Source organism: Anser brachyrhynchus, assembly GCF_964034855.1.
Source record: "Anser brachyrhynchus genome assembly, chromosome: 14".
NCBI classification, from domain to species: Eukaryota; Metazoa; Chordata; class Aves; order Anseriformes; family Anatidae; genus Anser; species Anser brachyrhynchus.
Window position 1 is genome coordinate 14448081 of NC_137709.1, and position 16260 is coordinate 14464340.

At 45.4% G+C, this 16260-nt stretch overlaps 1 protein-coding gene and 1 long non-coding RNA gene across 14 annotated transcripts in view; one reads left to right on the forward strand and one right to left on the reverse strand.

Annotated features, from left to right (window-relative positions):
* LOC308177464 overlaps nucleotides 1-4203 on the forward strand; it is a 29256-nt gene extending 25053 nt beyond the window's left edge. The window contains exons 3-4 of the long non-coding RNA XR_013939134.1: nucleotides 944-1079; nucleotides 3773-4203. This is a non-coding gene — a long non-coding RNA (uncharacterized lncRNA). The remainder of the gene's footprint in view (nucleotides 1-943; nucleotides 1080-3772) is intronic.
* Nucleotides 1-16260, reverse strand: part of GABRP (gamma-aminobutyric acid type A receptor subunit pi) — a 42471-nt gene that overhangs the window by 13774 nt on the left and 12437 nt on the right. For 9 of the 13 annotated variants that reach the window (XR_013939122.1, XM_080554779.1, XM_080554780.1 and 6 more), the window contains 3 exons: nucleotides 4418-4530; nucleotides 2096-2163; nucleotides 378-595 (listed from right to left, as the gene is read on the reverse strand). Coding sequence is in view for 12 of the 13 variants with exons in the window: in XM_080554779.1 (XP_080410905.1) it covers nucleotides 378-595; nucleotides 2096-2163; nucleotides 4418-4530 (399 nt within the window). In the remaining variant the exon portion in view is untranslated. Of the gene's footprint in view, nucleotides 1-377; nucleotides 596-2095; nucleotides 2164-4417; nucleotides 4531-5710; nucleotides 16255-16260 lie in introns of those variants that run through there. The other 4 variants (XM_080554782.1, XM_080554781.1, XM_080554771.1 and 1 more) reach the window with 4 other exon arrangements.

The following is a 16260-nucleotide window of genomic DNA, read 5'->3' on the forward strand; positions in this document are numbered from 1 at the left end:
CCGCGTGGCACTGGATAAGGAAATAATTCCCCACCACCAGTTAAACTTTTACTGTAAAGATGTCCTCTCTCCCTTCCTCTCCAGCCTCCATCTGACTCTACTTGACTTGTCCCACGTAACATCCAAAACTGTGAGCTTTCTGAGCAGACACTGCTCTGTACACAGCCCGTGTCATGTTGTGGAATCCTGCCTGATCCTTGGCAGGATTTTCCAGGTGGCCAGGACTGTGGGTAACGGATCAGTAGAGTACTGTCACAGTTGGCTTGTTGGCTCCAAGCTCATCATTACCTCTGACAGTTGCTGTCTGCTCCTGTCTAGCATAATTCTGGAAATCTATTCTGAACCACTGTCATCAGCGAAGGCAAAGGTTGATTTACCTTAAGGCATACAGGATGGTGCCGTTAGAGAACAATCTTATGAGGCGGTTGCCCACAGTGACATCATGCAGGAAGGACCTTTTTGACTCCACGATGTACGTGTCTGGTACCCAGAGCAATTCCACTAGACGGGCATCCAGCGTGAAGCTCTTGTTGCCATGAAAGACTAACCGGGGATCTGTCCAGCGCTGCCGCAAATATATAGTAGCTGTATAATCCTGGGGAAGAGAGAAGAAACTGAGGCTGAGCATCCAGAACACCTGCATGGAATAAACTGTATGCCATGTGTGACAAGACGCAGAACTCACAGTTGTTCAACCCATCAAAGCTCAGCACCAAATGCATTGCAGTAAAACCAACAGATCTTCATCGTAGTTTTATTTATTGTACTACATTTCCCATATACTTATGGAAAATAAGTATATATAAGAACTCTAACATGTTCTGTATGAGAACTAGAGATTATATCCACAGTGCTTCAGTTTTATTTTATTGTGTTTTTTTAAATTATTTTTATTTTGAAATGAGCAGTTATTGTAATTGATATTTTTGTGTCTGCTTTGCAGGTAAGAAAACAGATGGGAAGTACAGATTTGAGGCCACTCAGAAAGTCACTGATATTAAAAACCAACCATGGACTAGAGATGGAAAATTATACGTGTATTACATACATGATGAGAGACACATCTGGAAGAAACAGAGGTAAACAATTCCAACCTGTTATTTCATCAGTAAGGTCAAAAAAACCCCCAAAAACACAAAACTTGTAGCATCTTTTTTTTAACAGGACTTTGAATTGAAGTGATTAATTTGGCTTGAATTTAGCCTGCCAAGATGTATCTGCAGTGTCTGAAGTATTTGTATATTGCCTCACCATAAAAGAACATGCAATGCTCAGCTCTAAAGAGCCTCCTGGACAGAGACAGGACTCTGTTGTATTATTTTGCTTCCCTCCTTACAGATGCAGTAAACACAACCAGTAATGCCTTTTAATTTCAAAAGACCTGACATTTGTGTAACAGCATGAATTTGCTGTATTATACCACAGATACATTGCTTGTTTGTGGTGGACGCTGCAGTTCTGTTTCATTTAATCTGTAATTTGTAGGATGGTTTAACAGAAAAGGAGCTTTGACCTGAACGAGGAGTTCTCAGCAATGTTTGAAATCAAGCTGTAATCAGAAGCGGAGGGAACCAGACTCAGTGGTGGGAAGATGGTCTCTGTACATTTGAAAATTGTCATTACTTTTTTTCCGGGGGGGATGACCAGTCCATTGAGCCTCAGACTGTCTCAGCTCAAAACCTCATTTCTCCTCCCTGAGGAGAGACACTGGCTGTCTTCATACAGCCCCACCACATCCAACCGAGGCCAGTCCTACCCCACACAGAGGGCTGCTACATGGAGGAAAAGGAAGGGAGAGGAAATTTCCAAGAGGCACTCAGGTGTTTTTTTTGTTTCTTTTGTTTTTTGATTTTTATAAGCCAGTAGGACTTTTGGGGTCATCGCTTTTTACTTACAAGCCCACATTACTATGGTGTCTATGTAGTCTGCAACCATAAGTGAGCCTTCTTTTCCTCACACCCCTGAAAGTGGTCAGACACAGGAAAACAAAGCAGCTGGAACATGACAGTTTCTGTACTGAACATATGGTAACATGATGAGTCTCTCAGGCAGATCCCATTCTCCTCTCTTACAAAACACAAATTATTTCGCTTACCATGTCACTCTCAGATATGCTAGAAATACTGGCAATGTCCAGGCTCATTGCGATTTGAACAGGTTCTCCTGTGGAGGGAAAGGAAAGTTTAAGCAGAGAAGAACAGAACCAGTCAGGATGCCGTACAGCATGGGCGCTGCTCCCAGCTTCCCCCACACGCGACTTTATCTCTAAAACTGCAGAAGCCCAAAGGGCTAGACACAGTTTCAAAGCACTAGGCTCACAAATTACTTTATCATCCAAAACGAAGTTGTTGCTGTTAGGGAACTGGAGTTCTGTATTTGGTGATGGTACCAGACAGCAAATATCCATGTCCATTAGCCATTTAAATGAGCATTTCAGTGGCATTTGCCAACAGGAAGCCAAAGCCAGTTTATTCCTTGTTATCCAGTCCACAATGTTTGCACAGTGGGAGGAACAGCAAGCACTGCACGATTTGTTTCACACATGCAGCTCTCTGAGGACTCTCCACAAGCAGGTGTCCACCAGCAACCCTGTTCCTCAGAGAGGAAAACTAAGAGTCAGAAAAATTCAGTGATTGCTGAGACCACGTACTGGGTTACAAACGAGAAATGCAACAGCCTTGGCCTTTTTATTATATTGCTGTTTTATTTACAAGCAAATTTTCAGCATTCAAGTCCTGAATCTTGGTACTTACTCCCCTATTTTCTATTATTAACTCTTAAAATCCACCACAAGAGGGCAGCTGCTCCCCAGGAAATGACTGAAGAGCACTCACCAGGTCCTGCAATGGGGTGGGTGAACAGGTGGCTCTGAAAGAGGGTCATTATTAACAAGCAGAAAAACACAGACTTTCCCTTAGGTTGGGCCCCATTTGTTTAATCCCAGTGGCTCCAGCATGACTTTGGGGCCCAAAGATCTGAGCCTGTCCCCTGGACCACAACGTCACTGTTGCGCTGCTGCACACAGACCTGCTAGCAGTGGGGCTTGGTGCTTTCCAAGACTGCCCTCTGCCCAGGTGGTAACACAGCAGTGCCATCTTCGTGGGACTTGCTGAAACTCCTTTTCATCATCTCTAAGTCACGTGTAGGAAAGTCTATGGGACACTTTCTAAATCTCTTTCCAGGTTAGAAGGGTTTGTGTTTTTGTTGTTTTTTGAAGTGTTCCAAACTCCAAAATGTATTTCATTTACCTAGGATACATATTTTTTCAAGTAGCTGTCATTTACATTCTTCCATCTTGTTTTTAGATATTTAGACACTTGCCAGTAAAATTAATGACCAGAGGGTGGAACTGTGAGGACTTGGGGACTCTGGAGGAGGTCAAACCTGAGTTACAACCACTTTTGTTTAATGGTTATAGTAGGCATAGTCTGGCATAGATGGCTGTTAAGCAATTCAGAAGCATCTGCTCTCTTATATGACAGGCTCTAATAGAGCTTTTCTATTCCTGCATGAGACATTTTGGGCATAACAAGCTGCTAAATTCTGTCTTGTCCCAGAAATTTATCACCATGGTCAGAAAAAAGGAAGGGGCTCAAAGCTGCCAGCAGCAGAAGGTCAGTCTGCAGGAGCTACAGCGGAAAAACATGCAGCTCCCGGAGGAAGCTGATGGGGAATTTTTCTGCTGAGCTTTGTTTCAGTAACAGGTTCTGGCAGACAAGCAGAATTTATCAAAGTTTTCATAGATTTTTAAGCTTTAATCAATATTTTTCAGGTGCTGAATGCCATTCCGAAACTCGTTCCTCCAAGTGGTTGCAGCATTTACCTGGGAGGTGGGAGACCTGACACCTAAGGCAGACAACAGCCTCGGGTGAGTTCCTAAATGACTGTCCTTCAGGTGCTCACTCTCTGGAGTTTCACAAGGGTTTAAATCAGGTTTAGTTTGTGTCCCAGTGTGAAGTGAAAGCACTTGTCAAAAAGTCATTATTTCTGGAAAGAAGAATGACTTATTCCTCTACGCCCACTGTCTACTAAGTAAACTTACATGCACAAAAATAAAGCAGAAAATCACAAGGGGTAGGCCCTAAACAAAAGCATGCACAATTAGTGCAGAATTTAATTACCGTCAGATCTTTCATGGGGTTGCTAAAGTGTTTTTTTTTTTTTTTTTTTTTTTTTATAAATTCCACGTTCTTCACAGATGGACACATTCTCATGCCCTGTACGTGCATGTGTGCACAACGTATTCAAGACAACACTGGATGCACAGGTAGGAGGGCAGCTTCGGCTACGAGCTACTTTAAAAGGGACACAACCTTTTAAACTGGGGCATGCTAATGAAAGCTGAGAGCACGCTTACCCCTCCACACAAGCATAACAGACCATTCTTCAAACAGTGAAATGCAGAGAGCCAACATACCACCAAAGTAGGGCCTGAGGTATTTGTTGTATCCCACGGTGAGGTTCTCAAATCCAGGGAGGGATGTCGTGTCGCTGCCGCCCAGGTTGGATACATGACCCAGCGAGCACCTCCTGGGGACACAAATAACGTCCTGTTACATGGGGCCAACCGCACTGGGCGCACCAGGTGTGCAGCTGCTTTCCCAGCTTGTGCTCAAACAACCAAACTACATGAAACGCTTACTAAAAATAAGTAAATAATTGAAATCATGAGCACTTACTCACATTACTTAACTTAGCTGAATAATTAAAACCTTAAAGGGATGGGAATATAGCAAATTACCTCAACAAGTAACCACAGGTTTGCAGACACCATGGCTTAAGGTCATTCTTTAAATGTCCCATACAAGTCAAGCAAGGTCAGTATATCACAGAGTTAATAATAACCTGTAATCTCCTTCCCATTCCCCCTCATAAAAGGTATATACAGAACATCTCTTTTTATCCTCCTGCTTATGACAGCCTGAGACAAATCTTACTGCCCAACAGCTCCTCCCTCCTAATCACTGTTACCCTAAACAAGCTTTCATCCTCATTTGTTAGTGTCAGGAAGCATCTCTACAGCTACCATCAGGAGTAAAATCCCCGACTACGTTGGAAGGAGAGAGGTAAGGCAGTGAGCACTTCATAGACATGAGGAAAGTTTTGTGATCTTGACTTCCCCAACTGCTGTGCACACAGAGGGTTCAACCCCAATTTACTATAACAAGGTCAAAATTAACATTTTGTGGACAGACAACACAGCTAGTACCTGGCATTGTGAGGTTCACAGAGCTGTACCATCATATAAACAGACAGCTAGAGAAACAGGATTTGGGGACCGTAAAAAGGTACGTTTTATGGTGCAGTGTCCCCAGGCACTGTGTTCACGTGCTCACGTAATGAAAACATGAGTGAACCGTTCAGTTTGTTAGTGCTCTGCGAAGGGCTGAAGGAGGTGCTGTCTCTCTCCCCAGTCTCAAGCGGTGCTTTAAAGCTGACACAGTCCAGGGATGGTAATAACTCAGCTGGGAGGCATGGGGGGAGGTGTTTCCAGCAAAAACAGCTGACGTTCCTGCTCTTGAACAGGGAAAGAGGGGTTGCGCTGTCAACGCATAGATTGTATTTTGGGGACCTGTGCAGGTTGCTGTTTGAGCACCCAGCTTTCTTTGGAAGGGCTGGAAAATTGGATGCATAATTTCATTTTCGGCAACATTATTTATATTAAACATAATTCAGATGACCTGTACAGCAAAATAAACACTCCAGTTACCTTTGGGTTGGGAGGAAAAGCCACAGACTGAAGAAGCAAAAGTATCTGCAAAACATCTCTAGAGATTATTTCAGTATTTGCGCTGCTCTTCTGTGAAATAAAAAATTAAAGTTTTGTGGTTTAAGGAAAACAAATTAAGGGAAGAGGACAGGGAAAAGAAACGCTGCACAGAGACAGAACCCCACAATGACATTTAACTTTCTCAGCACATCGTGACACCTGCCCTTTCTTTCTAGCTTGTATCATTTTTCAGCTCCTTGCTATCTTAAATACTTACCAGGTAAAAGACGCTAGTGACAGCTCAGTTCCTAAGGTCCTTTACAGGGTGACCAGATTTTAGCTACCACTTTGTTTTAGATGGGGATTTTCTTTCAGTGTGGGTTGGGGATTAGCTAATGTTGAGAGTAACACCATAGAGAAAAGATTTATTAAATAGAGAAGTATTTAGGAAGTTCCTAAAGCTAATCACACTCTGAAGCCATGCGAAATCCTTCCCACATGACAGATTCAGCATCTCACGGTTGCATGCTCCGCTAATCATCTACACAGAAATGTTGTAGCTTTGCACTCCATTAGCTTGTACCTGGGATAAACCCACACTATTAATAGTAATGTTGGCAAGTCACTCAGCATGCAGTACAGGATGAAATCATTCTACTTCAAATGGGTTTCGTTGACTTTTCTGGGAGTGGAACCGAATCCTGGCTTCTGGCCTGAGACTCCCACAGGCTCGTGCTAGCCTTGGAGCTGGCACCATGATGGGGAACACTACCCAAACTCTGCTCCGCTCAGCATCGGTGCCCTGCCTGAAATGCTGCAGTCACACATCTCTACTGGGGGCATGAACAACTCTGCCACTTGCCTGTTGGTGTTCCCACAGTAAGCTGCTGCAGGAATGGGCTGGTGAGGACAACACTGCCACAACTGCCAAGGAAAGATTGCTACTTGGCCATCATTGGTTTGAGCTGGAGATACTGAGCTGCTTGACCCATATAAAAGAAGAACTTAAGACAGAAAGGATAATGCTATAAAGTAGCATTTGGTTAAAGTATGAAAATTTATGAATTTCAGCTGAGGGACCCTTCATTAACATCCATTTCACAAAGGAGCTGTGGTTGCTAGCATTTTTGTGCATTGGTTTCTGAACAATTTTATTGCATCTGATCCTAGTTACTAAGACCTTATTTTGAAGAAAGCAAGCCAAACTCTATTTATTTTGATGACTAGTGGGTGGGGACCTCATATGTAGTAAAAAGTTGTCTTACGACCCTGTTGTGCCATCAGTTAGCCAAAATGAAACATGCTGCAATGTGCTATCTAGCAAAGAGTGGAAACAAAGCAACTTGGATAAATTTATAGCTGCTGCTGCCGCCACAGACCTGAACTAAATCTCGATTTCTCTGTGCCTCTGCTAATTCTCCACAGAACGAGGAAAATCTTTTCTCCTTCTTCAGAGCACGGCTGTGAAGGTAAGTATATCAAAGGTTGGGAGGCAGTGAAAGGGTGCTCTGTAAGTAAGTACCTGAGAGCTAGAAACTCAGCATACTGAAGTGCTCATTGGCAAGGAAAAGGTGACACCAGCACCCAGAACTGAATATAACCAAAGCATTTCTTAGCTATTTATTGAAATAGAGAGAGACAGAGGAGTGCCAAAACTGTGAGACTGTGTTTTTTGTTGAAGCCCAAGAATGACAGCCTATGTGCTACATCCCCTAACTTTGAAGGGCGGAGAGGAGTGAAAACACAAGAGCAGGAAAGTCACCGGCAGCTGCAATAATTCTGTTTATAGGGAAAAGAGTGAGAGGTAACAGAGATGTACGCCGTCACCTGATGGGGCCCCAAGTGGTATTCAGGCTCCTCTGCACTGCTGCCCACGTAACCCTTAGTGACAGGCTCCTTCACATCCAGCAGCAACGAACGTGAGACGAGCCAGCAGCAGGCACCGCAGTCCCGCGTCACCTCCCACCTCACATCTGAGAGTGCCGCCTGCGTCTCACCGCAGAGCAGGAGATTAGCATGTTCTCTGATATCCTCGTGGCAAATGGCATCCCAATGCCAGGCAAAAGGAGCTGTTGCAAGGATCTAAAAAGCCACCCAGAAAAGTAGACCCCTGTGATAAGCTGCTAAGAGTCAGGTAGTAATTCACAAGGTTTTCTCCAGCCACACTGCTACAAACTGCAGAAGCTGCCACACAAGCACACGTGCATCAGAGAATAAAAGCTGTTGAGGGAAGACAGAAAAAGTAAATGCAGAAATAAAAAGATTGCATTTACTTTGCCCATTTAAGTGCTGCCTCTTTATAACACAAAGCTCTTTATAACACAAAGGAAAAATTTTCCTGATGAACTTGGGCATAACCTGCCTGTTGCATTTCCTTCACTCTGCAGGAAACACCGTGACAAGCGGCTCGTGCTGCTGGCAGCCCGAGGACACCCCGTGTCCTTCTCCTGTGCTCCCCACACAGACCCTGCAGCACCCAGACACCCTCGCACCCGAAACCTCAGCCTGCCAGAACCAAACACAAGCGAGACCACATCTGAAATGTTAGGGCAGCCATTTTCACTCCCATGTTTTCATTCCCGGGTCAAGGTTTGAGGGACATCCTGTCAGGACTCTTCTGTCTTTGGACATACAGAGATGTGGATCGTTTGGCTTTGCCTTTGCTGTCCTGGAGAAAACCCCAGAGCGCAACCCAGGCAGCAGTTTCACCACCTCTTCTGCCCATCTGTGGTCAACGCAGCCAGCAGATGGGAACTGTGCTGCACACAAAGGCCGGACAGACAGCGACTCCCTTTTTGTTCCCTGTATTCTCTCAAGGGATTAATGTTCCAGGGAAAGGCATCACTGTACCACCACTGGGAGTTTCCAGCTTCATGACTGCCACGTAGCTGCACCATCCTGTACCGAGCTTTCTTTGGCCACTGGCACAAACGCAGTAGTTCCTAAACACAATTACAATCTGATGAACGAAGCAAACAGCATCATGTACCCTGGGATCAGATTTAACTGGCTTTGTAGAAACCAAGAATTCACATCAAGGTCAGCATGTTTATCTAGGCATGGTTTTGAGTGACTGAAGCCAAATTTATTTATTTCCTTCTTTGCCCTGCCCAGTCTGAGTTATGAGCAGCTGTCTGATCCTGAGAGATGACTACTTTGGGGATGTGGGTGGGCAGGGGCTTTTGTAAGGAAAGGTCCATGGCATGACCTGCTCTCTGCACAGCTGCTGCAGGAGAGTTGTGCATTCTCATGATTGAGAGCTGTTCAAATTTTAACTTACTGACCAAACAAATCATGAAAAGCTTTCAGTTTCAGTTCATTCAAAGTGATTTACCTCTCAGTTTCCTCAGATTTAAAGTTTAACATGAAATAATTGTTTCTGCTTGTTGTTTTTGTTGTTTTTAATTTCAAATTTTGTTCTTCCCAAAACAAAGTTTTAATTTTTTAAATTTTTCATGTTAAAAATCTATTTTGGGAGTCCAGGAGAAAATGTGGAGCTGCTACAAAGAAGAGAGCAGAGTTAACAGGAAAACAATTGTATGTTGTATTTTTCTGCAGGCCACTCTTATTGGAAACTCTTAGTTATTTGACACTAAAATCAAATTATACAAAAACAATCCTACTGTTACAGAACTAAAAAGTTAGTGGGATCCTGTCACGTGCCAACAGATACAGGAGCTCAGACCTCAGCTGGCCAGGACAAAAGGAGACAAGAGGTGGATGCAAGAAAAAGGGGGTTGGAGGACCTGGAAACAGCACCAGTACTGGCAAGTGGATAATACCAAAATGAACTTTCTGATGTTTTAGCTTTAAAATCTTTTTGCTTTTAGTATTTTCTAACTAAAACAAGGCATTGAGAAAAGAGTTTAAGTGTGTTAAGCAAGAGAAAGTAGAAAAAAGAATATTGACTTAAGCCTTTCATGTTTCAATATTCTGTCAAAATCTGAGTTTTTCTTTTTCCTGATCTGAACTTTTTTTGTCCTGCTGATTTCTGTGTTTGAAGAACTCTAATTTCAGCCACTTTGCTGATAACTGGACCAAGTCCAGGAAATCACTACTGGCCCGTTGTCTGCCTGGAAGAGCAGAAGGTAGGCTTTGAAGCGGATGCGGTAGCCCAGGCCCAGCAAGGCACGTGCTGGCTGGGGCAGGGAGTGACCCTGGCACGGAGAGCTGGCTGCTCAGGGCCAGATGCCGACCGCTGTAATCTGCTTTTTGCTTTTGACTTGCCTTGAGTGGTTATCTGGAGTCACGGGCAGGTAAACAGACAACTTTATGGTACCTACAGAAATCCTTCAAGAACTTCTGTGAACTTTTGCTCTTGGTAAAAAAAAAAAAAAAAAAGTAGATTCTTTCCATCCATGTCACTGTCATTACATCACATGAAAAATGACCTCAGCTCCAGAAAAAGCAGGCACTGCCGAGGTGACTAGCTGAGGCTGTAATGCATACCTACACGTGTTCAAGGCAGTCCTTGCTGTGCTTCAGCGCAAGGCAGACCCTCAGCACCCACGTACGGGTCTCAGAGGCCAGTGGGTAGCAGCACCTGCACCGACAGGCCAACAGCAACTGCCCCCAGAGTCCCAGGCTGCATGACACACACCAACCAGGGTAATTTAAAAATAGAGAGCCCACTCCTATGTGCTGGTACTGTGAGTAGCACACACATTTATATGCTTTGACCTCATCTGTAGTACTCCTTTTAGTTTACGGCAGTATGAGAGAGGGGAATCAGTCCTATCATTTATATGACACATCCCCCCCCCCCCCCCATACGCTACAGGCCTGATTCCTGCCTTATTTCTGATCTTCATTGGAATGAGTAACTCCAAGATGCAAGTAGAGTTTACATAAAATTAGATTCAGTCCTTTTGTAAGAGTGTTAAAACTACACCCAGGTAATGCATTTATGTTCTCAAGATGTAAACTCTGATCCTTCAAGCTGCTCTGAGAAGTGGCAGCTTATGCTCACATCTGCCCACCCAGCATGGTACACGGGTTTGCCTGCAGCTGGCAGGGCTGAGTTCTTTAAATACATGCAGAAAGTCTTAAATCATATCAAAATGAAGGTTACTGAGATTTACTTACGTGAAATTCTTCCTCCAAAATGTTGTTTGCCTTCTGTCTGGTCAATTCATTTACTCTAAACAAATACAATGGATGTAAAACTTCAAAGTCATTACCATTTTATACGGTAACTTAGCATGCTTGAGGCACCTTTTTCTCCTACAATGGATAGCTTAACTCAAGCTATAATCTAAACTTGCCTGCAATTTTCAGTCTCCTGTGGCTGCAGATCTGAAAGCTCACAGCTGTCTGTGCTCAGTCACACTGGGCAATTATTTCAGAGCACAGGTTTCATTCATTCGGCAAACCTGCCCCTCACTGCAGGCAGGGATCCAGGGCTGGGTGCAGAAAGTTCATCTTCCCTCCTCTTAACAGGCACAGAGATCACAAGCCAAGCAACATTGCTTTCTATGATTTCGCTCTCTACTTGCCAACCCTGTAATAGTAACCCTATATATACTGTCCCTCCCACCTCAGCACTTCTGCTCGCTCAGTCTCCTCCATTGTGTATGTGCAGGTATTTGATGTGAGACATAATTATTCTTGTTCCTATCAGCTGAGACAAGCACGCACAGGATTAACTCCCTCGTGGGACACAAAATAATACACCCTTCCAAACTGTACATGTAAAGAAGTGGATAAAGGTCAGAGGATCTTCTTACACTAACAGTAAATAAAGCAAAATGGGAAACAAAAGGTGATTATGGAAAGATTCACACGTGAGCAGAATTTGAAAATAATGAGATGGTGCCATTTAGACAGAAAGGAACTAGATGGCCATAATGATAAATGAATGGAGAGGAAATGCATCAGACACTTCATTTCTAATTATTCTCCCATTATATCAGACCAAGGGCATGGTCAGCATGGTCAGTTTACCAGAATGCTACAGCAGAAACACAGCCACAACGTCCACAGTCAACACGTGGAGCTTTTTCTTCCAAGCTAACAGGAATCCAAAAACACTGAACAGGTAAATGTAAAACTAGAAATCGCCAGATGTTCTGGGTGGTTTTGAGATTGCTTTCCTCAGTCATTTTCGACAGCCAGGACAAAGGGGAACAGCTTTGCTTACAGCACTTCCTTGGCCAGTCTCCATGGCGGAGCTGCCCGTACTGTCTCCTGAAGCGTGCACTGCAGCAGGCCCATAGGGCAATTAAGCAACGACGTGATTTAGGTGAGCGAGTGCTACCTGCCTTGGCCCATCCCTCCAGAAGGAAAAGCAGGAGGGACTCGTTGACCTCTCAGAGGACAAAAGGAGCATGAGAAGGACTCGCTTTCTTTTTTATTTGTCCTTGCTGAGCATCTGGCTCCTGCAAGCAGACGTGTGTCACCATGTGCCAAGCTGAGCAGCACCTTGCTGCGGGGAAAGGACCCAGCGTGGTCAAAGGAGGGGAGTGAGGACAAACAGAGCTGCCAGCAGCTCATTAATCGAGGGCTTGACAACACGTTGATGAACAGGCATGTAGGAAAAAAAATATTGGATGGGGCCCCAAGGAGCACAGTTCAGACTTAAGCATTCATCTTACGTACGTATCAGTCTGAATTTCTGTAGGGCAGTGAAATACTCCTCTCCACAGTAAGTTTCAGGGAAAAAACAGACATGTAATGTCTTGAAGACCTCCATGGCCCATTTCTTCCTAACCCATTTATTTTGCTGTTGCAGGCAGCACAGTCAAAGCTGCCTTGTGACTGCGTTTCCTTCCATGCTGAAGTTCAGTTTTCCTCAATAAATGTTCAATGTCCACAATGCTGCCACGGACACAGAAACAGACTGCCAGCATTTCACTTGGAGCAGAATTTCACTTTTTTTAATAGATAAATACATTGCCTATTGCATGAAGAGGACTAACTCATACATGAGTAAATAAAACCTTTCACTGGAGCCCAGTGCACACCCCCTCAGCAGAGCTCCGCAGCATAGCAGGAACCCTCCAGCTGTCTCTGCAAAGTGTCTCTGCACTGCAAAGTTACCGTAACGCCTCAGCACGGTGGGATCACCTGGCTGCAAGGACTGAATTCAGTGCTTCCCAGGAATGAGGCCCCTCAGAAGCTACCCCAGCCAACACACCGCGAGGCTGTGACAGCGCCTCGGCGCCCTTCCAGGTTTCTGCCTCTTGCCAGCACTTTGCTCACGCTGCCGCCGTGACCTGGGGTGAGGGCGCCGCCACCAAGCAGTGGGTGCTGCCATCCCTTCCCGCGGGCACGCTGCCCCTAAAACGGTCTGGTCACGGTGCCTTTGTTAACCTCTCTTTAAAGGCCGTTCAATGCCATCTTTAATAGTGCAACATCCCATTCAATACAGCAATAAAACAAACAATGGTTTTAGTTCATTTTTTCCTCTTTTTAAATCATTCAAACAGCATAAATGGTCCCCACTGCTAAGAATGGGGAAATTTAGCCACCAAGAGACCCTGCAGACTTGCATCGTGTTATTTTTCCTCCTTATTTCCTTCATTCCCATTTGCCCAGACCCTGAAGCCACCTCGCAGTCAGCACGGCAAAGCAGCCCTGTGGCAGGCATCGGTCTACAGAGGACCAGATTTATTTAAGATAATCCTTCATATGAGTGTTCATCAATAACTGCTAACCTACTCCCTTAAAGACACAGATCAATTGACAGAGCATTATAATCCCTTAAAATATTAATGTCCTATCAGGGAGACAATTTCACTGGGCCTAGAGACTCTTCCATTATTAGAAATTATGCCCCAGCCTTAAATAAATTAACTCAATAAATGTCTTACCATGAATACAAATTCCTGCTTAGGGTTTGCAAATAAAATGATTTAGAGCTGTTCTCTAAGGAAAGATGAGGTGTTTAAACTTGCAAAAGAAGAAGTGCCACCATATTCATTGGTCTTTTGTTTTAAATTGACATTTTTTTCCCCCAACTGAAGGCATCCCTTTCAGAAGGGAGGGGGAAGTCTCTGGAAAATTAATTTGCTACATTTTTCTTAGGCTGTGCTTTATGCTTTCAGTTCTGCAAACGTACAGACCTGTGCTCAACCCCAAAGGCAGCGCCTGCCTCCACGAGCAATCCGGATCCCGAAGGCGAGGCTTGGCCCCAAGGCTGAGGTTTGGCAGGAAGGAGCCCCGCTGGCTTCCTGCAGCTGTGAGGTCCTCCCGCTGTCAGGAGGGCACCAGGACTCTGCGCAGCGGGAGCCGAGGCAGAAGCAGAACAGTGTCCGGCAGCAGCTCACCTGGGGGCCAGAACTTGGCAAAGAAACGCAGCGCGGCACTGCCTGCACTGCGGCAGGCCCAGAGCTTTCTCAGGGCGCAGCAGCAGCCTTGCAAAGCCTTTAAACTGCTTTTCTCAACTCCTGCAAGTAACCCGGTTGTTACTTACTGGGGGTTAGATAACCCAAGGAACACCAAGTGTAACTTTGCCCTTCATGCCAAAAGTAGGCACCCGGTTGGACTGCTGGGCTACTGTTTTCTCACCCGGCCTTAGGTCACCTAAGCTTCAGCCAAGGCCAGAGCACACAAAAAACACGCGGCCCAATGCAGCGGTGGTTAGCTCAGTGTGAGTCTGTCAGCCTACAGCCCCCAAATGGCTACTACATACATATGCCTGAAAAACCCCGCAGAGTTCACAGGGTGACTGTTAACAACCTTTACAATTAATAAAGCTCCAGCCTTAGCAGGTGGTGTTGATTTCAACAAAACACAAAGCATGTAGCAGCCCATTAATCATCCCACGCCTCCTGTCAAAGCATTTGCCCTCTTCATATTGATGAATTGACTGCAGCAACACGAAAGCCACATTGTCATATTTCATTAGAGCCGTATTTCACACCAACGGCCCCTGATGTTTCAAGAAGAGTTTTCCAGCTCTGCATCCTTCTACAGATTCTGGAGCTGGTGAGATGAATCCAGAGCAACAGCAGAGTAACGTCTTGGCTGCCTGTTACACATACTCACACCATTTGGATCTCTGGCCACAGAGTTTTCATAGAAGTTTCACCCCCAAACACGTTGCCTTTCCTCTCCACAACTGTACTGCTATAAACACATCACTTCAGAAACTGATTTTCTCAGACGAGCACCACCTGCTTTGTTCTGTGTGTACTGTCCTTAGGGACAGGACAGCCCAGGACAGGTAGTCTGCGATGTGAGGAGTACCCCATCGCTTGGTTATCTGCCTGCTGTCAGCTGCTGGGCGTCACTGCCTGCCTGCGGGATGTCCAAAGCCACGTCCTGCAGCAGAAAAAGGCATATCTCGATGGGTGCTACAGTGAAGGACAATCACGACACCACCTCCCAAAAGGATTTGCCTTAGCTCTGAACACAGTGTGCAGACATGCATATTCCTGTGACAATGCAGGTAAACATACAGTCTGCAGAAAACAATCTGAAACTTTATCTTCCCTGTAATATTTACCTTTTCTCTGTTCTCAGGTATCTGTTTAATGAGACTGTGTGCTTTGAAAACCAGAGCCCTGTTGTTTCGTGGTTAAGAGCTCACAGGACTGTTTCTTGGTCTTGGCTTAACAGGACCAGGGCATCTCTTGAAAATGGATGCAACATTTTCAGCTCTTACATTTCAATTTGTACATGTTAAAATACAACAAAAGTTCAGTCCCACACTGCAATATGCACATAAAAGACAAGTCAGGATGAAAAAATAGCCACATTGATTCTACTTGACTGAATCAGAAAGATTTGTGAAAGAGACCATAGAGTCAACTTATTTCTTTTGCCTTAGCTAAAGAGAAATTCTATCAAAAGCCAGCTCCAGAGTCACTTTACACACTGGAAATTTTACAGGAGGATCAGAGAGATTGCCTTGGCAGCAGCCTTCTCCTTAGCGCTTCCTCTTCGAGGCACTGACTTTGTACTCGTAGCTGATGCATCAGCGAGCTGCTGTGCTGCTGACAGGAAAGCAAGCCTTCCTGCTGGGGAGGGCTACGTGCTGCAGCTCCCAACAACAGCATCTCAGTCGGCTCCTTAGCACCCTGAATGGTTTGGACAAACGTAACCCCAGCTCACACGAGTGTGTGGGCAGGGCGAGGGCGTGCAGCCCGCTCCCTCCTCTCCCCTGCTCCTGCGCCACCAGGACGGGTGCCCACTGCTGCACCTGTGCTACCCCGGGGCCCTCAGACATCCACCAGTGCCCGTGGGCAGTACATCCCATCCACTGCTCCCAGACCAGAACCATCCTGGTGGCCTCAGCTTCCCCACAAAGCTCACATTTAGCAGTTGTACGCAACCATCAGCTTCAGCTGCCTCCAATGTGAGGAGGCATGCTGTGTGCTGGCCCCGCTGCCCAGCTCACCAGGCTGGGGCCAACCCATGCAGATACCATCAGCAAACAGCACGGGGTAAAATAATACGTGATAATAAGTTTCAAAACAATGTGGCAAAAAGTACAGTTAGAGCAGTGACTTCCCTGCTCTGTGCAGCCCTGCGGCCCCTCGGGAACATGGTGGGCAGGCAGACACCCCCCCGAGCCCCTGCTGCCTCCTCCCTCCCATCCCCAGCAC